The sequence below is a fragment of the Ostrea edulis genome, chromosome 2 (genome assembly GCF_947568905.1).
Source record: "Ostrea edulis chromosome 2, xbOstEdul1.1, whole genome shotgun sequence".
In the NCBI taxonomy this organism is placed as follows: Eukaryota; Metazoa; Mollusca; class Bivalvia; order Ostreida; family Ostreidae; genus Ostrea; species Ostrea edulis.
The window spans coordinates 49520173-49546295 of record NC_079165.1 but is presented as its reverse complement, the minus strand read 5'-3'; the positions used below and the strand labels follow the sequence as shown (position 1 = coordinate 49546295).

The window sequence follows — 26123 nt, the reverse complement described above, 5'->3', positions numbered from 1 at the left end:
ATTAATTTCCAAATAGACTAAGTTCAACAACCTGTAATTTTCTCAAAAATTGTAGGAAATCAAACTCCATCCCACATGCACATCTTCAATACGCATACAAACACTCCACAAAACAAGAGGTACTGTGAGCAATGCTCACTAAGAATACCCCCCGCTTACCCCAATCTCCCAAAGGGTGTTGGTGATAGGTATAAACTACCTCTTTTCTGAGTGTAAAAAACAAATGGCATGACAAACCGAACCATATTGCTACTTCGATGTCCAGTGCACGTGACCTTTGACCTTTTGACCCCAAAATCGATAGGGAACATCTTCATCCCATGGGTAGTCCATATGTGTGATATGGTGACTGTAGGTGGAAAGGATAACGCTTTAGAGCCCGGAAACCATATTGCTACTTCGATGTCCAGTGCGCTTGACCTTTGACCTTTTGACCCCAAAATCAATAGGGAACATCTTCATCCCATGGGTAGTCCATATGTATGATATGGTGACTGTAGGTGGAAAGGATAACGCTTTAGAGCCCGGAAACCATATTGCTACTTCAATGTCCAGTGCGCTTGACCTTTGACCTTTTGACCCCAAAATCGATAGGGAACATCTTCATCCCATGGGTAGTCCATATGTATGATATGGTGACGGTAGGTGGAAAGGATAATGCTTTAGAGTCCGGAAACCATTGCGTCTACAGACGGACGGACGGACAGACGGACAACCCGATTCCAGTATACCCCCCCCACAACTTGTTGCGGGGGGTATAATAAGAAGGCTCTCACTTGAAAACTGTGGGAGGAGTAGGCCGGACAAATTATGTACCCTCCATATAATAATTATTTCCAAATAAAGGGACAAAACTCCTGAAAAAAAGGTCGAAATGCAAAATTGCAGTATGATCTAGAGTGACCCACAAAGAAGCTACACAGCAAGTTTCAGCATGATATGTGAAAGGGAAACGAAATTATAAAGAGAAAACCCCGAACGGACGGACGGATGGACGTACAGACATCGCTGTACCATGATACGTCCCGTCTAAAGACGGGCATATAAAAACTGCACGGGTATAACTTGAAATTAAAGCCTCCCACTTTAGTGAAAGTGGGGGATAAGACCTTGATTTAGATATAATATCTGAACAAGAGGCCCATGGGCCACATCGCTCACCTGAATCACTTTGGCCCTGTCATTGTTCTTAAAAAGATCTTTTTATCAATCTTTATTCTCATGAAAAATGTTGATGCCATAATGTAGCCCCAACCTAAAGGATCACAACACCATTGAAAATAAATTCATATAACACAGAAATGCACATGATCTTGCTGTTCCAGATAATACCAAGGTCACAAGGTCATAGATCATGATATGACATGAAATGCCATAGGAAATCTATATACGTACAAAATATGAAAGCTCTATCTTAAATAGTTGAGGAAATATTTAATAAGTCAGATTTTTATTAAAAGTAAGTCAAGCTTCCAGGTAAAGGTCACAAGATCGCACGTCATTGCATCACATGAAAGGTCTGTTCATAAAGAATGTATCTATAAAATATGAAGCCCTAGCTTAAATAGTTCTAGAGATATTCTTTAAAGACTTTTCCTAAATTTCAGCATATAACACTTTGATCCCCTATTGTGGCCCCACCCTACCTTCGGGGACGATGAATTGCACAAATTTGGATCTACTCTATGTTTGGAAGCTTTCATGTAAATTCCACTTTTCTGGCCCTGTGGCTTTTGGAAAGAAGATTTTTAACAAAATTTCCCTATCTATTCGTATGTAAAACTTTGATCCCCTATTGTGGCCCCACCCTACTCTCGAGGGCCAAGATTTTTACAAACTTGAATATGCATTATATCAGGAAGCTTTCATGTAAATTTAAACTTTTCTGGCCAAGTGGTTTTTGAGAAGAAGATTTTTAAAGATTTCTCCATATATTCCCATGAAAAACTTTGATCCCCTATTGTGGCCCCACCCTACTCTCGGGGGCCATGATTTTTACAAACTTGAATATGCTTTATATCAGGAAGCTTTCGATGCTATTCCCTATGCTTGGGGAACATAATTTAGCAAACTTGAATTTGCACTTTGTCAGAGAGCTGCCATGTAAATTTGAACTTTCCTGTCCTAGAGGCTCTTGAGAAAAAGATTTTATCTATATTTCTATACATAAAACTTTGATCCCTATTGTGACTCCATCCTACCACTGGGGGCCATGATTTTAACAAACTTGAATCTGCACTATGTCAGCAAAGTGGCATGTAAATTTGAACTTTCCTGGCCTTAGGTGAGCTAAAAACTAGATGTATCAGCATGACACGAATGCCCTCGCCTGTAGTAAAGTAGGAAATCCATTGAAGTATAGCACTGAATGTGGTATTCAGATTGTATGTTACACACATTTTAAGTGCAATGAAGAACTCAACAACAATCCTTTAACAGCCATAAAATAAATAAAACCCCATAAAAAATCAACAAACTGGAACAAAACTCAAACTCAATCTGTAACTCATCAATATAAATCTGTACACAAACAAGAGGCCCACAGGCCTTATCGGTCACCTGAATACTAGTGAAAAAGTATCACTACTTCCATGGGCTATAAAATCTAGAAAAAATTTCCTGTTCTGAATATCTAAGCTAAATTCTAATGTTCAGCAACAGTATAAAACAAGATGTATTCTTAAAACTTCACTGCCCTCAAAAGTGCATACACTGATGAAAGGCTTTAAATAATAGGTGTATTAATATTAAAACATCAAAAGATATGACTAATTTGGACTCATCCTAAAGTCATCACCCTGGGTTATGAAATTCACCATTTTTTGTACACCCTTTTCTGCTTAATTCTTAAGTATGCATTTAGATTTTATACAACATATCAGCAAACTTACACATAAATACTATATATTATGTTTGGCCCCACCCTGGGGTCAGAACCCTTACTCTGGGGATCATCAAATTTACAATTTGGTAAAGGACTACCTGTTCTATCCATTCAGTTTCAATTTAGTATCAATAGCACTAAATATGTTATTTATAAGTGTTTTACACATAAACACTACACAACAAGTTTGGCCCAGCCCTGGAGTCAGAACCCCTACCCCGAGGATCATGAAATTTACAATTTAGGTAGAGGCTTTCCTGCTCTACATCACCATGCATTTAGTTTTTTTTTGTTTTTTTTTTTACATGTGTGCGGTTCTTAAGAAGAAGATTTTTGAAAATTGGTCAATTTTGGGCAGTTTTTGTCCCGCCCCTAAGGCCTCAAGGAAGCAGGAATCCTGAAATTTACAATTCATGTTCCCCTTGTTCCAAATGTTTCATACCAAATTTTAAAAAAAGAAGAAGAATTGGAATGATAGTTATCAAGAAGAAGTTAAAAATGTCTATTGTTCACACATTTAATAACTGACCGTTTTGGCCCCATCCTGATACCAAAGCACCTACCCCTGGATTCATCAAATTTACGATTTTGGTAAAGGACTACTTGTTCTTTCTAAATATATATTCACTTTCAATTTAGTATCAATAGCACTAGAGAAGATGTTATTTAAAGGGAAAGGCAACCCTAACCACATTGTTGCCATTATGAATGAAGTATTACTTACTGATATCGTAAATTACAGTCTTTAACAACAAAAATCCTTGCTTAACAATTAAATCCATATTATTAATCTATCTTATATTTCAAATTACCCACCGCTAAGAGAGCAGCCATTGAAGTTTAATTTAATATGTCACATAGTCGGTTACAGTTTATTTCATCAGCAGCACTGTAAACATGACAAGTCACGAACAGTTTGGAGTCATATAGATTTGAGTCCGTTTTTTCGCAAGAGGAATTTAAGAAAAGAAGATGTTCAGTCAAGTCGCAGACCAGGCAGATGGTACTTGTTTCTTCATACATGTACATGTCTCAAACCTCAACTTGTCATTACGAATCCACAGTTTACATGGTATTTTCTCTTCAAATACCCTTGTTGGGTTAGGAATTTCGGGGGGAAAACTTTTTTCACATCTCCCCTTCGCATTAGTGTAATTAACTGCTTGGCAAGAAGGCATCCACCTACTTACAATGTATTCTTAAAATCTACCACATACATATGTTTGATGATCTTAGAATGTCATCAAAACCGGAATAGACGGTGTGACGTCAAAATATTATTGATTTTTGTGGTCTTGAATATAAAAGAGTTCCGCTTCATGGCAACCTAAGTGATCATTTTGGCAACACCCCGATACCAAAACCCCTACCCCTGGGTTTAGCAATTCACAATTTTGGTAAAGGACTACCTGTTCTTTCTACATATCTATTTACTTTTAATTTAGTATCAATAGCACTACAGAAGATGTAATACCAAGTTTGGCCCTACCCTGGGGATCAAGAAATTTACAGTTTTGGTAGAAGCCCTCCTGCTCTACACCACTATGCATTTAGTTTTTCTTACACGTGTGGTTCTTGAGAAGAAGATTCTTGAAAATTTGTCAATTTTGGGCAGTTTTTGCCCCGCCCCTAGGACAGGGGTGCTGGGATCCTGAAATTTACAATTTATGTTCCCCTTGTTCCAATGATGCTTCATACCAAATTCAAAAAGAATTGGAATGGTAGTTATTAAGAAGTTAATTTAAACAAGAGATGTTTGTAAAACACATATGCCCCCCCATGGTGCAAAATTGAAAAGGGTTATACACACACCTCATTTAATTGATAGTATTATCATCAATTCAAAATAATGAGCAGGCAATATCTTCCTATGTCAAGAGTGAATTGACCATGTGACCTAAAATTCAATAGGGGTCATCTACTCCTTATGCTGTACCAATGTACCAAGTTTGGTACGTGTCAATCAAGCAAATAATTCTTAAAATATAGGAGACAATATATTACTATGTCCAGTTCAACTATTGACTTTTGACCTCAAAATCAATATCGGTCATCCTCTCCTGAAGATGTACCAGTGTACTAAGTTTGATGTCTGTCAAGTAAAAGGGTTATCAAGATATTGAGTGGACAGTATATTACTATGTCCAGTTTGACCTTGACCTTTGACCATGTGACCTCAAAATCAATAGGAGTCATCTTCTCCTGAATATACACCAGTGTACTATTTAAAGTTTGATGTCTGTCAAGCAAAGGGTTCTGAAGATATTGAGCAGACAGTATATTCCAATGTCCAGGTTGACCCTTGACCTTTAAACATGTGACCTCAAATCAATAGGGATCATCTTCTCTTGAAGATGTACCAGTGTACCAAGTTTGATGTCTGTCAAGCAAAGGGTTCTCAAGATATTGAACGGACAGTATATTCCTATGTCCAGTTTGACCCTTAACCTTTGCTCATGTGACCTCAATATCTATAGGGGTCATCTTCTTCTGAAGATGTACTGGTGTTCCAAGTTTGATGTCTGTCAAGCAGAGGGTTCTCTAGACATTGAATGGTCAGTATATTCCTATGCCCAGTTTGATCCTTGACCTTTGACCATATGACCTCAAAATTAATAGGGGTCATCTACTCCTTAGGATGTACCAGTGTGCCAAGTTTGATGTCTTTCAAGCAAAGGGTTCTCAAGATATGGAGCAGACATTATATTCCTATGTCCAGAGTAGATTGACCCTTGACCTTTGACCTGAAAAACAATAGGGGTTACTTCCACTCATAACCAACCCACATATGAAATATCATTATCATCAAGTGAATGGTTCTCAAGATATTGAGCGGACAACATGTGGTCTACAGACCGACCGACCGACAGTTGCAAAACAATATGCCCCTTCTTTTTCAAAGGGGGGCATAAAAATGTTCAATTGTTAATGCATGACAGACGACAACCAATTGCAAAAGGTCACCTGAGTTTACTCAAAATCACAACAGCTGAACAATGGCAGGGCCAAGGTTAGTTTTGTTTTGGTAGTGCATAATATGCTTTTATATAGCATTACCCTATGGATGGTCAGTCAGGCCTGGATTTCTCAAAAAAAAACTTAAGTCAAAACTTGGACTTAAGTCTGAGATTTTACTTGAATTTTGACTGCTCAAATAGAAGAAAACTCAGACTTAAGATTTTTTTTTTTCTTCATGAAATCCAAGGCTGGTTGCATACTTTGAACTTGTATATTGTATGTTTTTAATCCAACAGGCTATATGTGTTATTTTGTTCCATGAACAGTTAGCCTGGTTGCATACTTTTATTGGCATTTTATATGGTTTTAATGCAACAGTGTATAGACAGACATAGAAATAATTTATGACAATTAATTGTTTATGTGTGTTGCCGTTTCTCTGCTAATTTTAGCTAGTCCCATTACATCAATTCTTTGACGCTCCCTTGAATGTGATGCATATTTGAATTCAGCATTTGTAAATATTCAGAGCACAAATTCTGTCTGCAGATGACCCCTATTAATTTTGGATTCACATGGTCAAAGGTCATGGGTCAGACTGGACATAGTAATGTATTGTCTCCTATATTTTAAGAATCATTTGCTTGATTGACTTGGTACACTGGTACATCCTATGGAGTAGATGACCCCCCTATTGATTTTTAGGTCACATGGTCAATGACAAAGTGCCAATCTATTCTGGACATAAGAGGATATTGTCCAATCAATATCTTACAATTGTTTTGGCACTGCTATCAATTAAATGATGCATGTGTATAACCTTTTCTATTTTACACTGGGGGGGGGGGGGGGGGGGGGGGGGGGGGGTATGGTATCTGTTTTACAAACATTTCTTATTTTATACATGTTTTTAAAGAATCATGTCCACCTTGTTTAACAAGTCATTATTCATAACCAGTCTTCATGAAAAACTTTGAGGCACAGGCCCTTTGGGCCTCCCAGTACAATAATTTTGCAAGCCCGAACTATATTTTAATGGCCCAAAATGGGTTTTTTTCTAATATGATTACTTGTCATTTGCAAGGTGTTGCATGCTGATTCTACACTATAGATACACATATGTTCTACTGTAAGAAAATACATATCAAGAATATCATAGTTAGAGAACAATTGACATCAAAAGAATTATCTTATTTTATTTTTCAACATATTAATCTCGAACATACATCAGCTGCTCATGTTCTACTTTGTTTTGTAAACACCACGTTTTATTTTCTCCAGAATTAAATCTTAGTAAAGGCCCACCCTCGGTCCAATGGGGCGTGAATTTTTGTTTCTCTTTTCTCCTTGTACGACCGTTTTTTTTAATTTTGGATCTGATGGTTGTGATTGCGAAATATGCTTGTGAGGTCTGGAATTTCACGGACAAGCCCCCTCCCTACACGGACACTGGAAGTTAATGTAAATATATAGTGTGTGTATTTTTTATACATGCACATACTATATATTTACATTAAGTTCCAGTGCCCTTGCCTCCCTATACTTCAGAAAAGGCAGCATGGTTGATCGTTTTTCGATGCAAATCCTGAAAAAGTCTGAGTCAATCTCACGCTTTATTTGTAATATATACAAAACATACAATAAAACATTTAAAGGCCCGCCGGACTCCTGGGTTAAATATTTTTAGAAGCCCAATCCCGATTTTATTGGCCTCGGCCATCGGGCCACCGGTTAACGTCGAAGACTGCATAACTGTAATTTTAAGAGCTTTGCAAATCAGTTGAAATGTTTACTGGTATATCAGATAAGCAAGATGTAAAACTCTTACGTCATCGTAAAGTTATACAGGGTGACACCCAACCATAATGTTCCCAGTAACAACAGCAGGTACAGCAGACTGAGATCTCGCTCACATCCACCAGGAGGAGCTGTAGTGTTCCTGGTCATGCTGACAGTCAGATTTGAAGCTGCTGATATGACAGAGTGGTTCACTGTAGAAATGTTAGCAGCTGTCTGGGTACAGCCTGGAATGTAGTAATGGACTCCAAAGTCTGTAAAGAAAGTTTAAAGGCCATATTGAATATTCAATTTCATTTGATTTATGAAATTCTGAATATCTAAAAGAAACAAGCATTCTGATAGTATATATTGCATGGCAATACATAGTCCCCTAACGGTTGCAAAAAATACTGTACCACAACAATATTCAAAGTTCATTATGTAGGTTATGGTAAAAGGGAAAATTGGGGAACCAGGATAGGAATGGTTGGAAATCAACTACTATTCGAGTAGAGACTAGACCAGGAAAAAGACAAATTTATAATTAGGTTTAGGTCTTTAATCAAGTCAATAAACTGTGACATGTAGGTGATCATGAATAATTTAGCTATATTGTTGTATTACTATGCTAGAAGTTTTAATGAGTGTAGTACTCTTATGTATAGAGATATGAAACTTGGATGTAAACTAACAATTCATGCAATTTTTCTACGTCCAAGGGTCATAACTTAATGAAAAATCAATGGACCGAGACAAAATTCGAACTTGATCTGTAACTTTTTATGGAAAAGCAATGTACCAAATATCAAATGAATATCTGCAAGCAAAACAAAAAAAAAGTTTGGAAAATTGATAATTCATGCTATTTTTCTAAGTCCAAGGGCCATAACTATGTGAAAAATCAACGGACCGAGATGAATTCGAACTTGATCTGTAACTTGTTATGGCAAAGCAATGTACCAAACATAAAATAAATATTTGCAAGAACAGAGAAACAAGAGGCACTTAGGCCACATCGCTCACCTGAGTCACCTTGGCCCATATCTGAAGACTTTCCATATATATTTGCATGTAAAACCTTAGTCCCTATTATGGCCCCAACCTACCCCTGGAGGCCATGATTTTGGCAAACTTGAATCTACATTATGTCAGAAAGTTTTCATGTAAATGTCAACTTCTTTAGCCCAATGGTTCTTGAGAAGAAGATTTTTAAAGATTTTTCCTATATATTTGTATGTAAAACTTTGATCCCCTATTGTGGCCCCATCCAATCCCCGGGGACCATGATCTTAACAAACTTGAATCTGCACTATGTCAAGAAACTTTCATGTAAATTTCAGCTATTCTGACCTAGTGGTTCTTGAGAAGAAATGACCCTACGCTATTTTTGCATTTTTGTGATTATCTCCCCTTTGAAAGGGAAATTCAATTTCCCTTTCCTTCATTTGAACAAACTTGAAAGCCCTTCACCCAAGGGTGCTTTTGGTCAAGTTCGGTTGAAATTGGCCCGGTGGTTCTGGAGAAGAAGGCGAAAATGTAAAAAGTTTACAGACAGACGGACAATAATATAAACAAGATGTCTTACAAAAACACCGCCTGTATATTTTACTAAATTATCAATGTGTATTCAAAAGGTCATTTTGTCACCAAAAATTCAATTCAATGAAAATTGCTCAATATCATATATTTCAGTAATAACAGCACGATTTGATTATCTTAAACACTTTTTATCCCCAAAGCCGGCACATGAATTATGTAATTTTGGTGATCAAATAATCAATGTCTTGCAAGGCCAAAAGCGGTTATCTAACATAGTCTTATTATGGTTTCTCATTGTTTTTGTACAAAATAAATGTTTTTATTAGACATTAATATATATTCCTATGCCATTGAGAAATTTTAAGTAAAAAAGATTACCATCACTTTCACAGTTAATGTCCCTTTTTAGCTCACCCGTTATCTCTCCTCATTGAGAAATTTTGAGAAAAAAAGATTACCATCACTTTCACAGTTAATGTCCCTTTTTAGCTCACCCTTTATCTCCCCTTTGAAAGGGGCATTGTTCTTTATTTGAACAAACTTGAAAGCCCTTCACTTTGGCTCAAAGGCTCAAGTGAGCTTTTCTGATCAATAGGGCTCCTGAAGACGTACCAGTGTACCAAGTTTGATGTCTGTCAAGCAAAGGGTCCTCAAAAATATTGAACGGACAGTATACTCCTATGTCCAGTTTGACCCTTGACCTTTGACCATGTGACCTCAAAAATCAATAGGGCCATCTTCTTCTGAAGATGTACTGGTGTATCAAGTTTGATGTCTTTCAATCAAAGGGTTCTCAAGATATTGAGCGGACATTATATTCCTATGTCCAGAGTAGATTGACCCTTGACCTTTTGACCTGAAAAACAATAGGGGTCCTCTTCTACTCATAACCAACCCACATATGAAATATCATTATCATCAAGTGAATGGTTCTCAAGATATTGAGCGGACAACATGTGGTCTACCAACTGACCGACAGTTGCAAACCAATATGCCCCTTTTCTTTGAAGGGGGGCATAAATATAATCGCTCGCTTTGTTCTTTTTCCATACCGCCTGAAAATTATGTTGAAAATAAATCATAATATTGTACAATGTACATTACATAGGAAATCGCTCGCTCGCCCCAATATTTTGGGGTCATTTGTCCGAAGAACAAGAAATTTTATTGGTGTCGCCTTGCAGAGTAATATAAGTTTTGGGGTTTTTAATTTCAATGTTACATGTACATTGAAGTCTTTATGTTTGATAAAAAATTTACAGTGCAGGCCGTGTGATTGAGCTATCGGAGAATACTCTTATCGAATCTGTTTGTAATACAATTGCGAAATGCAACAGAAACTCTTATTGGTCCATATGTATAAGTCCGACCAAATTCCCTTATACGGGAGTAGTCAGCATTTGAAAACATGATGGCCAGATGCTAGATGGAAAAAAACTTCAAAAGAAGAAAGAGAAAAAGTTGTATTCTTGTGTTGTTGTCTCATAAATTTAATATAAAAAAAAGTCCCAACATATTTTCATACTATACTTGTGTCCAAACATACCTCCAAATATTTATTAAAGCCCCATACGACCCAAAAACTCGATCACAGCTTTTGATGATTTTGTTCATAAACTTAGCGATGTTAGGTAGCCAGTCAATTCGAATCCCGGTTCATTTCCATACTCGCACAATAGCATCTAGATGTGTACTATTACCCCACAAATATTTTAGCTAAATAGTTTAAATAATATACCACCCCAGTCCTATTCAATGATAATTATTCAAATAGCAAAACTCACGGCAATATGTGGCTTTCATTAGTCATGGGCGGCTGCACCGGCCGGTCTCCGATCTAATGCATGGCTTATGTAGCATTTTCGATAATCAAGAGCTTATTTTACCTTTCCAAAAAACTGGTACAAAATGTTTTAATTTCTATTAATTATTCGTGTTGATAATAAATGAAGAGCGAATACATAACTTACAACCAATTTTATGAATAGATACCAATAGCAAGAGTTCGAATTGACCGGCTACCTAACATGGCTACGTCAACAAACGAAATCATTTGAAGCTGTGAGTTTTCGGGTCGTGTGTGGCTTTAATGAATATTTGAAGGTATGTTTGGACACAAGTATATAGTAGGAAAATATGTTAAGATTTTTTTATATTGAGTTTATGAGACAGCAACATAAGAATACACCGATATCAGGCCTCAACCGTCCGCAGCTTTTTGTGACCTGTAAATCGAAGGTTTCTATAAGAGGTGGATCTTTTCAGAGAGCTATATACAGTTCTCCAGCTACACTGAATCCTCTCTAGAAAGTGGGCGGGCTGTAATCGGCCAATGAAAACTCTTGTTGTATTACATCAAACATGTCATTCAAATTGTTCAATCGTCTCATTCAATTGTGTCGTCACACAACGCAATACTATATCGGGTAAAGCGTTCTAATTCAAAGGTGAATTGCGATAACAGATGAAAAAAATCATAAAGTCATAAAACCACATTGCTATTTTCCTAGCTTACAGAATATCTTTGAAGTGTCTTCCTGATAATGCAGGAATGCAATAATGAATTATCTCTTTAATATCAGGTAATGCAGTTGTGATTTAAAGACATGTCAACACTCCATTTATTCAAAATTTAAACTCAAATTCAAGGATTGATGAGAGAAATATTTAAAAAAAAAAATTTAAGAATTTTTAGATATACTTACTACTGGCAGCATCTTTGAAGGCATCAACACAGAATGCAATGGATATAAACAAAGCAAAGATCTCCTCAGATGATCTGAAATGAAACAAAGTAAAAGCTCATGTTTCATTAATTTTGCATGTCTATTTGAAATACACCAACTGATTATAGCTACTATTTATTCTATTCTATCAATATGCCATACAGCTGAATAATGTCTTGTCTTCAGTATGCAAATGTTTAAACATTCACTACAGATTGTTTTTATGAAAAACAAATATCTGCCCAGCTCCCCAAATTGAAAGTGCACCGAATGAAACCTCCTTCTCTTAATGTACTGCATGGTATGGAGAAGAAAGCATGGGCAGGAACATAGACATTATGAACTCCGATAAGCCATATAGGAGAAGTGTTCACAAACTATTTTACACCCCCCACCCTTCAGATAAACTATAACTATAAGGATAACAATTGGATTCTCCTGTCCCGACAATATACACAATTAACAAGAGGCCAAAGGGCCACATCGCTCACCTGAGTCACCTTGGTCCATATCAGAAGACTTTCCATATATATTTCCATGTAAAACAGTGGTCCCTATTATGGCCCCAAACCTACTCCTGGAGGCCATGGTTTTTGCAAACTTGAATCTAGTACACTATGTCAGCTTTCATGTAAAAGTGAACTTCTTTGGCCCAATGGTTCTTGAGAAGAAGATTTTTAAAGATTTTCCCTATATATTTGTATGTAAAACTTTGATCCCCTATTGTGGCCCCATCCGATCCCCGGGGGCAATGATTTTAACAATTTAGAATCTGCACTATATCAGGAAGCTTTCATATAAATCTCAGCTTTTCTGGCTCAGTGGTTCTTGGGAAGAAGATTTTTCCTATATATTTGTATGTAAAACTTTGATCCCCTATTGTGGCCCCATCCGATCCCCGGGGGGCATGATTTTAACAATTTAGAATCTGCACTATATCAGGAAACTTTCATATAAATCTCAGCTTTTCTGGCTCAGTGGTTCTTGAGAAGAAGATTTTTAAAGATTTTTCCTATATATTTGTATGTAAAACTTTGATCTCCTATTGTGGCCCCATCCGACCCCCGGGGGCCATAATTTTAAAAATTTAGAATCTGTACTACCTAATAAAGATTATCTATAAATTTCATCTTTTCTGGCCCAGTGGTTCTTGAGAAGAAGATTTTTTAATGACCCTATTCTATTTTTACCTTTTCTTGATTATCTCCCCTTGGAAGGTGGCCTGGCCCTTTATTTTAACAATTTGGAATTCCCTTTACCTAAGGATGTTTTGTGCCAACTTTGGTTGAAATTGGCCCAGTGGTTTTTCAGAAGAAGTCAAAAATGTTAAAAGTTTACAGACGTACGGACGGACACCGGAATACGGATGATCAGAATATCTCACTTGAACTTTTAGCTCAGGTGAGCTAAAAATGGCAATGAAGCATTCAAGAAGTTCTAAAGCCTATTGGATAAGCCACATAGGTGGAGAAGTGTTTACAAGCTATTTTACATCCTCCACCCCTTAGATCCACTATTACTTTTAGGAAAATAATTAAATCCCCTCATCCCAACAATATGCACATCTACAAATGGCAATATTTATATTACAAATCGCATTTTCCTCTATGAACCAACCAATTTCAGCACGTGACACAATCCGTTCATATTGACCATGAACGGATCATGAACTAGTTTAAAGCACGTGGCTGTTTGAAAGCGCAATAATTTCAAAATGCACCATGTGTTACATAGATATCGCAAAGAACTGGACTATTATAAGATTGTGAACTTATGTGGAGCTCCAAAATACAGTGCACCATTAGGCCTAATGTTTAACGAAGTGTAATGCTGATAAAAGGTATGATATTGTGCAACGCCATGTACAGTGGAGCCTCGTTAATCCGGACACTTTGGTTCCCAGCAAAAGCGTCCGGATAAATGAAGCATCCGGATAATTGAATCGCATATTTTCTATCTTTACATAACTAACCAATATCTGCCTACTTTATTGATGCATAGTGAATTAAACACATTCCATAATTGGATTTAACCATTTGCATTAGTAAATAAATTATGATAATGTTAACATTTACATGTACATATTTCAAAGCACTAAAATTTAATGTACATGTTCAGTGTATTTGCCCGTGCTTACATTGTGCATATGAGCCCTACAAATAAATATACAAAACTGTGTACCATATGCACTAAAACAAATAATGAAACACTTTATGTAACTATAAATAAATAAATCATTAGTGACTAACATAATCATTTACACTTCAAACATTTCATCACACTTTTACTTCTTATTAAAGAAGCCGGTAATTTCCATCTGTCACGATTCACAGGTCTGTTAAAACAATCTTCATCGTCCAAAGTTGATATAAGAATTTCGTGATTATCATGTCACTTGACAACATTCTTTAACCAAAATTCAATCTGCCAGAGTTTATATTTCTTATTCTATAATTATCCAAGACAATATCGGGAGAACAAAATCATTTAAGCTCGTAATATCAAGACCTACTACTGCTTTGATCTAGTCACGCACACCTATTATTTTTATGATGCGATAATAAAAGAACAAAACTCGGGTGAAACTAACATTACGGGTACATACAAAATTTAATTGTCATTTTCCTTAAAACGGTAATTTTCTCACTTCTACCCAGAGTTTAAAAATTCGAAAGCAATAAAGCTCTACAACATCGTAACAAGAATCAATCGTACACAGGTACATTCTACATGCGTGACATTCTAAACGTTAAAAACTTACTACGTATACATGTGCATGAACATATATGTATATTTCACGCCAATCAACAGTATAAAATCCAGAATCTAGAAGTATAATCTTCACTCTTTGGATTTGCATAAGCCGATAATCCAATTTACAAATCAGTACAACTGATATGTGTAGCAGTTAAAACAAGAGGTACTGTGAGCAATGCTCACTAAGAATACCCCCCGCTTACCCCAATCTCCCAAAGGGTGTTGGTAATAGGTATAAACTACCTCTTTTCTGAGTGTAAAAAACAAATGGCATGACAAACCGAACCATATTGCTACTTCGATGTCCAGTGCACTTGACCTTTGACCTTTTGACCCCAAAATCGATAGGGAACATTTTCATCCCATGGGTAGTCCATATGTATGATATGGTGACTGTAGGTGGAAAGGATAACGCTTTAGAGCCCGGAAACTATATTGCTACTTTGATGTCCAGTGCACGTGACCTTTGACCTTTTGACCCCAAAATCGATAGGGAATATTTTCATCCCATGGGTAGTCCATATGTATGATATGGTGACTGTAGGTGGAAAGGATAACGCTTTAGAGCCTAGAAACCATATTGCTACTTCGATGTCCAGTGCGCATGACCTTTGACCTTTTGACCCCAAAATCAATAGGGAACATCTTCATCCCATGGGTAGTCCATATATATGATATAATGATGGTAGGTGGAAAGGATAATGCTTTAGAGTCCGGAAACCATTGCGTCTACAGACGGACGGACAGACGGACAACCCGATTCCAGTATACCCCCCCACAACTTGTTGCGGGGGGTATAAAAATTATCATTACAGCATGACGTTTAATTTATTAATACTATTAGGCTATTGATCAAGACTATAAATTAATAATCTACAGATTTATTTACAAAATTCAACACTACACACAATAAAAATCTTATGTGCGAAAATTGGCAATACAATGTATCGATCATTTTCAATGCATTATAAAGTTTTGTAGTAAAAAGTTACCGTCCGGATCCGGAACGCGAATTTCCGGATTAATGATGCAAAATAATGTATAAAAATTCCGTTCCCTAGAAAAATCGTCCGGAATGTGATGCGTCCGGATTATCGAGGCTCCACTGTATATGTTTTGACGTGCGTCAAAAACTAAGAACTACACAAATCTATTTACCCATTTCAAATCCTTGGCATGACCCACCATTCAGACCGAACAACGAGCCTCCCCAAGACCCAGGAGTCTCTTAAATTCAGGATAAAATATCTAAGTTACTTTTACTGTGAAGTTTCATTTTTAAAATTTTATTCCTTACATTTAAGAAATCACTTACTCATTAAATTTGTTGAATTAACAATACATTTTTTTCTTTTTATGTGCAAGTTCACATTCCAAAACACTGTTTCAACAAGTAACAACCCCCCCCCCCCCCCAAGGAATATTTCATGACTTAGAGAAGCAATTTAAACAGAGGCTGATTCAGTAAATGAAATATAAATATAAGAATTGAACAGCACTTTTGAGCTGATTATGGCAATTTTGCCTCAAATCCAAATCCATTCATATTGACCATGAACAGTTCAAAGGTACTGTTCAATTCTTAAATGAAGCATTGTACAAAGTTTCAAGTCTACCCATTAAGCCCTATAGGAGAAGTATTAACAAGAAAGCTATTTTAACATCCTCCACCATTCTTAGATTCATTATAACTTTTAGAAAATGATTGGACCCGACAATATGCACATCTATGGCAATGAAGCATTGTACAAAGTTTCAAATCTATCAGATAAGCCATATAGAAGTGTTCACAAGCTATTTTACATTCTTCACCCCTCTTAGATCAACTAAAAGTTATAGGAAAATAATTGGATTCTCCTGTCCCAAGAATACACACATCTACAAATGACAATGAAGCATTGTACAAATTTTCAAGTCTACCAAATAAGCCGTTCACAAGAAAGCAATTATAACATCCTCCACCCATCTTAGATCCACTATAACTATAAGAAAAATAATTGGATCATCTTGTCCCAACAATATGCACATCTACAAATGGCATTGAAGCATTATACAAAGTTTCAAATCCATCAGATAAGCCATATATATGTAGGAGGAGAAGTGTCACAAGTTATTTTACATCTTCCACCCCTCTAAGATCCAGTATAAGTTATAGGAAAATATTTGGATCCTCCTGTCTCAACAATATGCACATCTACAAATGGCAATGAAGCATTGTACAAAATTTCAAATCTATCAGATAAGCCATATAGTAGAAGTGTTCACAAGCTATTTTACATCCTCCACCCATCTTAGATCCACTATCAATTTTAGGAAAATAAATGGATCCTTTTGTCCCAACAATATGCACATCTACAAATGGCAATGAAGAAGTATACAAAGTTTCAAATCTATCAGGTGAGCTAAACAAGAGGCACAAGGGCCACATTGCTCACCTGGGCTCATATTTATAGATTTTCGTTATATATTTGTATGCAACACTTTGATCCCCCTTGTGACCCCACCCTTCCCCTGGGGGCCATGATTTTCACAAACTGAAATCTGAAATATGTCAGGAAGCTTTCATGTAAATCTCAGCTTTTCTGGCTCAGTGGTTCTTGAGAAGATTTTTAAAGATTTATCCTGGCTATATATTAGTATGTAAAACTTTGATCCCCAATTGTGGCCCCATCACACCCCCAGGGGTCATGATTTGAACAAACTTGAATCTGCATTATATCAGGAAGCTTTCATGTAAATCTCAGCTATTCTGGCTCAGGGGTTCTTGAGAAGAAGATTTTTAAAGATTTATCCTATATATTAATATGTAAAACTTTGATCCCCTATTGTGGCCCCATCCAACCCCCCGGGGGCCATGGTTTGAACAAACTTGAATCTGCACTGTCAGGAAGCTTTCATGTAAATTTCAGCTATTCTGGCCCAGTGGTTCTTGAGAAGAAGATATTTAAATGACCCCACCCTATTTTTGTGATTATCTCCCCTTTGAAACTTGAAACCCCTTCACCAAAGGATGCTTTGTGGCAAGTTTGGTTGAAATTGGCCCAGCGGTTCTTGAGAAGAAGTCGAAAATGTGAAAAGTTTACAATGCCGACGAAGACGACAGACAATGGACAAATTTTGATCAGAAAAGCTCACTTGAGCCAAAGGCTCAGGTGAGCTAAAAATGGAAAATTTACACACGACAAACAAAGCCATGCAGACAAAAACTGATGGTAAAAGGTCACCTAAAAATAAACATGCTTTAAATCAAAACTTTCAAATCTCAAGAGCCAACCTTTTGCAGTTAAAAATAAAAGTTTGATGTCCTTTGTATGAATGTTTTAATGTGGCCTTGAAACTAGATTAATTGAGATCAATTCCATATCATACATCCCACATACCTGGTAGACCACTTCATCAACACACTAAGATCAAATGCTGAATACAAGAATAAGAAGAAGCTGTTCCACAGCCCCACACAAGCATAAAATGCTTGGAAGTTGATATCAAAGTCCTGACTAATACTGTATATAACTGGAAAAAAAAGCAATACATCCAGTATATGAATTCTAACAAGAGGCCCACAGGCCTTATCGGTCACCTGAGTATTAGTTGAAAGTATCACCAGTCCCAATAAGGGTTATGAAATCTAGAAAAAACTTCCTGTTCTGAATATCTAAGCTAAATTCTAATATTCAGCAACAGTATGAATCGAAAAATGCCTATACTGATGAAAGGCTTTACACATTATAATATACGAGAGTTGTTTGATATATAATGTGTATTGTACCACAGCGCGATTACGCTTTGCATGACTTCGTGGATGATATTCTTGAATAGCTCTATTCAATACCTTTCCAATGGTATAAACACAAGCCTTCAGCTGCATATAGTCATTTCAATAGAGCCAGTCGTTGACCACTGTTGTAAAAATGGTTGGGAAACGTGTTGAAAATATTGAAGAAATTAGAGCTTATATAAAAGTTAGCACAAAACTTGGTCATTCGGTAATGCAGATTTTTACTAAATTGGGGGAAGTTTATGGGTCTGATAAGGTATCTTATAAGACAGTTCGTAGGTGGAAAAAGAAATTTCTGAGTGGCACAGAGTCCGTCAAAGAAGCAGCAAAATCTGGCTGACCTGTGACTGTAACAGGCATGGCAAATGTCTCAAAGTCTGGGAAATAATTGAAAGTGATGGCAGATACACGATTTGTGATATTGCCAAAGCTGTTGGCATATCGCTATCACGAGTGCATTTCATTTTCAAGGCTGTTTTAAAAGAACGAAAGATTTCTGCCAGATGGATACCGCATATATTGACAGATGACCAAAAACGGGTACGAGTACAAACCACTAAGCAATAGCTCAAAATGTTTCCCAAATTCAATCAAAGACAATTTGCAAACATTGTTACTGCAGATGAAACATGGGTTCACTATTTCAACCAGTAAGAAAAATTGGAAACAAAATATGGCTAACTAAACACGGTAGAAGGCCTGTAGTTGCCAAAAGAACCATTAGCACAAAGGTTCTTTATTGCATATTCTTCTCATGTGATGGTATGTATAGCCGTACAAATTCCGGTGTCGAAGTGCAAAAGTGTTACAGGTCGGTATCACCGAGATGTTATACTAAAAATGCTCAAGAAATATTATCATAAACGACGCCCTGTGTCAGGACTTAGGCATGTTCGTCTACTTCATGATAATGCTTCATCACATACATCTGAGCTTGTGAAGCAGTTTTTGAAGTCAAGAGAAGGTTACCATCTTGCCTCACCCACCATACTCTCCAGATCTAGCCCATGCAACTTTTTCCTTTTCCCAAAACTTAGAAAGTTCTTATCTGGTCGTCGTTACAAGTCCCAACAAGCCAAGCCCATAGCTCAGCTATCAGTCAGTGCCTCATAGGTCTACCTAAATCAGTGTATCGTGACACATTTCAGAAATGGATTCAGAAATTGAAATTATGTATTTCAAACCGTGGAGAATACTTTGAAGGGATGTAATGTTCATTTCACTATTTGAGTCGAATGCTTTTGAGATATCGTACAATATACAAATATCGAACAGCCCTCCTACAATGTTGTAACATTAACACAATATGACTACTTTGCATCTGTCCTAGAGTTAAAACCCAGGGGCTGCGAAATTCACAATTTTGGTACATTTATTTCTGCTTTTCCTAAATATGCATTTAGTTTTTATACAGCATCAGCAAAATTATAGAAGTCTTTCAAATGATAAAGAGAACAATCACTATAATAATTTTGGCTCCACCCTGGAACCATTACACCCTTGCCCCCTAGGATCATGAAATTTACAATTTTAGTAAAGGACTTCCTACTTCTTTAGTTTCAATTTAGTATCAATAGCATTAAAGAAGATATCATCTAGTAAATGTTTTACAAATATATACTAAATATACCAAGTTTGGTCCCGCCATCAACTCCAGAGATCATGAAAACTAAAATTTTGGTAGAGGCCTTTCTGTTCTACATACTATGCATTTAGTTTTGAAAAATTGGTAAATTTTGGCAGTTTTTGCCACACTCCTAAGGCCCCAGGAGTGCAGGAGTCCTGAAATTTACAATTTATGTCCCCTTCATACCAAATTTGAAAAGAAATCGAATGGTAGTTATCAAGAAGTTAAAAATGTTCAATTATTAACACATTTAATCACTGACCATTTTGGCCCCACTCTGATACCAAAACCCATACCCTTGGGATCATGAAAAAAATGACAGGTGAAGGACTACCTACTTATTCTCTTTATTTAGCTTCAATTTAGTTTCATTACATTAAAGATGTTTTTTAAATGTTTTACACATAAATACTATATAACAAGTTTGGCAGTGCCCTGGAGTCAGAACCTCTACCCTGGAAATCATGAAATTTACAATTTTGGTAGAGGCCTTCTTGCTCTATATCACTAAGCATTTAGTTTTTCTTACACATATGCACTTGCTGAGAAAAAGATCTTGAAAATTTGTCATTTTTTGGCAGTTTTTACTCCATTAAAAATGTTTGCAAGCACTGTAATAAGTTTGTTAATCCTTTGTCCCCAAGAATTCCCACTGCAGCTGTCATTTTTTCATGATAGACCCTAATTGATCTTTACAACCGTATTGGGAGGGATTTGCGCTCTCTGACACGTAAACAAACTATGTAAAATTTACAAACATTTGTGACATCACACAGGAAAACAAAGTGTAATAATTAGAATTTATGTAATGGGTGATATCCACTGGATAAAGACATAAACATGTGATAAAGTCCCTATAATCTTTAATCTAATATCTTTATATTCTTTTTTATATTTCATACTTTTTCAAATATTTGTATTCTATGTGTACTGGGTTACTTACTTTTTGTGTATAATGCTAATGGTGCTGTAGTCAGTAGAATTATATGTGGAGTTCCTCCACAGAAGGCAAACAATAATCCTCCAAATATCTGGGAGTAGAGAACTTTTTCCACATCTACCAAAACAGAACAATTTTAAGAGACAAAAAATCAATGTAGTTTTCATATGTGTGAGAATTTTGAAAATTTAATTATTCATAATACACTACATATGTAATTGAAACTGGACTTCCTTATTATCACCAAGTCTCAGGCACATTTGATGAGAAAAATCTAACGTACTGAGTTGACCCTTGGTGTTGTTAGCATTGAGGACACCAAATGCAATGGAAGGCATCAGACAGGCAAAATAAAGGAAAAAGGTGGTTGAGATGGTTTTCTGAATGGATTTGCTCCCAACCACACCTGAAAAAAAAAATTATGTTTCAATAAGATGTTTGTGAAACACAATGCTCTCACTTTCAGTGATTTCTATTTCACCATTTTTCTATATGCAGTGATTTGATCCGACTGCACAATTATTATTCTTCAATAGCGGAGTTTGCATGCCAAATATAAATTCCTATTTCAATCTCATAGAACCCAAAAAGAAAACAGGTAGGTAGTTAAAGTTGTAGACATAAAAAGAGACAGAAACAGAAACCTAAGTTCTCGGAGGCATTTATAAAACTATACAACATGCAATCAAAAACCTCAAATCTGATTGGAATCTGGAATGATTTCAATTCTTTGAATTTATGAAATTGTTGGAAAAAGTCATTAGTCACAACTAACTAGAAATAATATCGTTAAACTGTATGTAAATTTACATTATAGTCACTACTAACCTACCTACCTATAATCAGACTTTTGTTTACAATTATTGGGTTGGCTGAAATTTGCAGAGTTTTTTTTATTGTCAATCGTAGAATGACCCAATGATAATATACTACAGTATAGTGGAAAAAAGAAACTGCATTATAAAATTTTGTATAATTTTTCTATATTTATTGTTAATATTTATAAAATCAAAACAATAGATAAAGGTGATGTTTTTGAATAATATTGGATAGTACCCGACTTAGATGCATGGACTTTTTTATGATTAGTGAACACATGTTGTTTATTGAAGTGTTTGTACGCATGAGTTTTACTGGCCAATACTGTTTGGAGTAAGAAGTGTAAAATGTTTGTTTGGACACTATTTGTAAAGGAAAGCACTTTAGTTTTGACAAAATTTACCCCTCTGTCATACCACGACTCAGCAAAAACCAACATAATCGTGCTGTTGGGATGCTTCAAGCTGGAATGGCACAAAATATCGTAGCAAGACACTTTGGAGTTCATCGGAACAACATCCAGTCATTATGGAGATGTTTCCAACAATCTAGTAACACTCGAGATCGACCACATTCTGGGCGTCCTCGTGTGATGTCGCGTCGACAGGACAACCACATTAGACTTGTGCACCGGAGAAATTGTTTCCAGACAGCAAGTTTGACTGCTCATAGCATTCCTGGACTTTGACCAATCACTCCACGAACTGTGCATAATTGTCTGGGTGAGCACATCAGACCAAGACGTCCAGCAGTGCATCCATTTACTGCTTCAACGTCATCGTATCGCTAGACTAGCGTGGTGCAGACGACATCTGCGATTCATAATACAGGACTGGGCCAATATTCTGTTCACTGATGAATCCAGATTTCATTTGGATAGCAGTGACGGCCGTTTTAGAGTGTATCGTCGCACTGGGGAGCAGTATCAGGACGCTTGTGTTGTGCAACGTCGACAATTCGGTGGAGGTAGCGTTATGGTGTGGGGTGGAATAACAGCACGTGGAAGGACTCCTCTACAAATTGTCAGTGTAAATCTCACTGGCGTACGCTATTGAGACAAAATTATTCAGCGTAATGTGATACGCTTCATACAGAGACAGCAAAATCACATCACTCTGCAGCAAGACAACGCAAGGTCACATGTTGCACATGTAGTCAGGGACTTTTTTGTTTAACAGAATGTCGATGTCTTGCCTTGGCCAGCTGTTTCCCCCGATTTATCGCCGATCGAGCACGTCTGGGATGAAATGGAACGTCTACGCCGTTTACCAAATCAGCCAGTGACATTGGCTGATTTAGGCCAGGCTTTAACCAACATCTGGAACAACATCCCTCAAGCATTTCTGAACACTTTAGTGGCATCAATGAGGCGCCGTTGTCAAGCATGCGTGAATGCAAATGATGGTCACACGCATTATTAACTTTATTAATTCAAGTTCAAATACCAGTGTCTTTCGAGTGTGCTGAAATTGACGTTATTCGACGTTGACATTAATAGATTATGAAATGTTGTAACGAATACATCTGTTAACAGTATTACAAACAAGATGTGTTTGTGAAACACAAATGCCCCCGATAATGGCCAATTCCGAAGATCCGAATATCTTGGTACCAGTAGAAAGATCTTGTCAAAAGAAATGCTCATGTACAATATGAAAGCTCTAATATTTACCATTTAGAAGTTATGACCAATGTAAAAAAAAAAATTAAAAGTAGGTCAAATGTCAAGGTCAAGAGGTTCAATACCAACGGAAAGGTCTTGTAACAAGGAATACTCATGTGAAATATCAAAGCTCTATCACTTATTGTTCAAAAGTTATTAGCAAGGTTAAAGTTTTCAAAAAGTAAGTCAAACTCCAAGGTTAAGGTCACGGGGTCAAAAATGTTGGTATCCACGGAAAAGTCTTGTCCCAAGGAATACTCATGTGAAATATCAAAGCTCTATCACTTACTGTTCAAAAGTTATTAGCAAGGTTAAAGTTTCAGACAGAAAGACAGAATTACAGAATTACAAAATGACAGAATTACAGAATGACAGACAGGACAAAAACAATATGCCCCCCCATCTTCGATCTAAGGGGCAAAAAAATAAAATTTGTTCATTGTTATTCATTATTATTTTATCATATATTAAATAATGCAGTTTATTTTTTCCGCTGATATATATATAGACTGAGGAGGCAGCAGGTGTAGGTATACAAATTTTTTTCCCTTTAATTTCTAAAAGAAAAAATCAGCTTTTCAGTTCATTTTACCTTCAATCAGATTACTTTCATGTACTATGGATTCATTGATTATCCAAACATGTGTCATAATGTTACACCTGCTAATCATTAATGGAATATTTCCAGCACAACATTTTGTTTGACTTGGACAAACTGATTATATATTTCTCCGAGAGTGAGGTTGAAACAAAATGTTGGTGCAATATCTATCTATGATGATAAAAAGTCAAGAAAACCATTTGATCTACTTTTAGCCCTAAAGTAGGTCATGGTGCACCAATTAAGTTGAAATGTGAACTGATTATGTATTTCTCTGAAAGGGAGGTTGTGACTAAATTTCAGAGTAATACCTGTGACCACTGTGTATGCATACCAAAAACAATCTGGAAAACTGTTTGACCTACTTCTACCCCTAAAGTACTGTAGGTCATTGTGCGCCAATCCAACTGAAATGTTAACTGCACTTGTCTTCCTCCGAGAGGAAGCCTTTGACTAAATATCAGGTCAATATCTGTATCCGTGATGAAAAAAAAGCCTGGAAAACTGTCTGACCTATTATTAGTCCAAAAGTAGGTGAAGGATGGACCAATCCAGCTGAAATGTTAACTGAACTTGTATTCCTCTGAGAGGAAGCCTTTAACTAAATAAATATCGGAGCAATATCTGTATCTATAACGAAATAAGAGGCCCATGTGCCACATCGCTCAACTGAATCACCTTAGCCCATATCTGAAGACTTTCCATATATATTTGCATGTAAAACTTTAGTCCCTATTATGGGGATCGGTGTAATGACCTGATAAGTGTAATGTCCTGATTGACCTGATGGGCAATAATTCTATCTACACTAAAGCATATTTAAAAAATATGATATCTTAAGATTTGATCTAATTAAATATACGTTTTCCTTTCATAAAATACTAATTTTTTAAAATTTAAAAATATATGCATTTAATGTCATCATTTTCAAACCCGAGGGGTATAATGTCCTGATATTTAGTGTAATGTCCTGATGAGACATTTCTTCAAAAATTATACATTTTTACGATGTTTTATGCATCCAAATTAATGATGATTATGAGTTGGTATATATCTTAAGATATTCAACTATCATTTTTAATATTTGTTGGTTATTTTTCATTATTTAGGGTTTGAAATAATCCAAGGGTGTAATGTCCTGATATCAGAATGACCTGATGACACGGTAGAGCGTTATTGAGTAATGTCCTGATGTGTTATTTTTTTGTCACTTCTTTTGATGATACAGCTTACTCCACTTAATTGAAGTTATTTATTTTGAAATATCGCTTATTTTGAAGTAAAAAAAAATCCCCAGTCTCAGTCTCTCATTTTCCTCGGGTTTGAAAATGATGAATTACTATGCATTAAAATGCATATATTTTTCAAAAAATTAGTATTTTATGAAAGGAAAACGTATATTTAATTAGATCAAATCTTAAAATATCATGTTTTTAGCTCACCTGAACCGAACCACTAGGCCAGAAAAGCTGATTTTTACATGAAAACTTTCTGACATAGTACAGATTCAAGTTTGTTCAAATCATGGCCCCCGGGGGTAGGATGGGGCTACAAGGGGGGATACAAATATTTAGGGAAAAACTTTAAAAATCTTCTTCTCAAGAACCACTAAGCCAGAAAAGCTGAGATTTACATGAAAGCTTCCTGACATAATGCAGATTCAAGTTTGTTCAAATCATGGGCCCCCTTGTGGCCCCATCCAACCCCCAGGGGTCATGATTTGAACAAACTTGAATCTGCACTATGTCAGAAAGCTTTCATGTAAATCTCAGATTTTCTGACTCAGGGGTTCTTGAGAAGATTTTTAAAGATTTTTCCTATATATTTGCATGTAAAACTTTGATCCCCTATCGTGGCCCCATCCTACCCCCGGGGGCCATGATTTGAAAAAACTTGAATCTGCACTATGTCAGGAAGCTTTCAAGTAAATTTCAGCTTTTCTGGCCCAGTGGTTCTTGAGAAGAAGATTTTAAAATGACCCCACCCTATTTTTGCATTTTTGTGATTATCTCCCCTTTGAAGGGGGCATGGCCCTTCATTTGAACAAACTTG

General features: G+C 36.3%; 1 protein-coding gene across 6 annotated transcripts in view; it reads right to left on the bottom strand.

Moving 5' to 3' along the window:
* The window catches only part of LOC125679486 (solute carrier family 4 member 11-like), a 141576-nt gene that overhangs the window by 51250 nt on the left and 64203 nt on the right, over positions 1 to 26123 (bottom strand). For all 6 annotated transcript variants that reach the window (XR_008800003.1, XM_048918748.2, XM_048918745.2 and 3 more), the window contains exons 10-14: positions 21272 to 21394; positions 20992 to 21105; positions 18024 to 18156; positions 11866 to 11939; positions 7671 to 7893 (exon numbers count right to left, since the gene is read on the bottom strand). Coding sequence is in view for 5 of the 6 variants with exons in the window: in XM_048918748.2 (XP_048774705.1) it covers positions 7671 to 7893; positions 11866 to 11939; positions 18024 to 18156; positions 20992 to 21105; positions 21272 to 21394 (667 nt within the window). In the remaining variant the exon portion in view is untranslated. The remainder of the gene's footprint in view (positions 1 to 7670; positions 7894 to 11865; positions 11940 to 18023; positions 18157 to 20991; positions 21106 to 21271; positions 21395 to 26123) is intronic.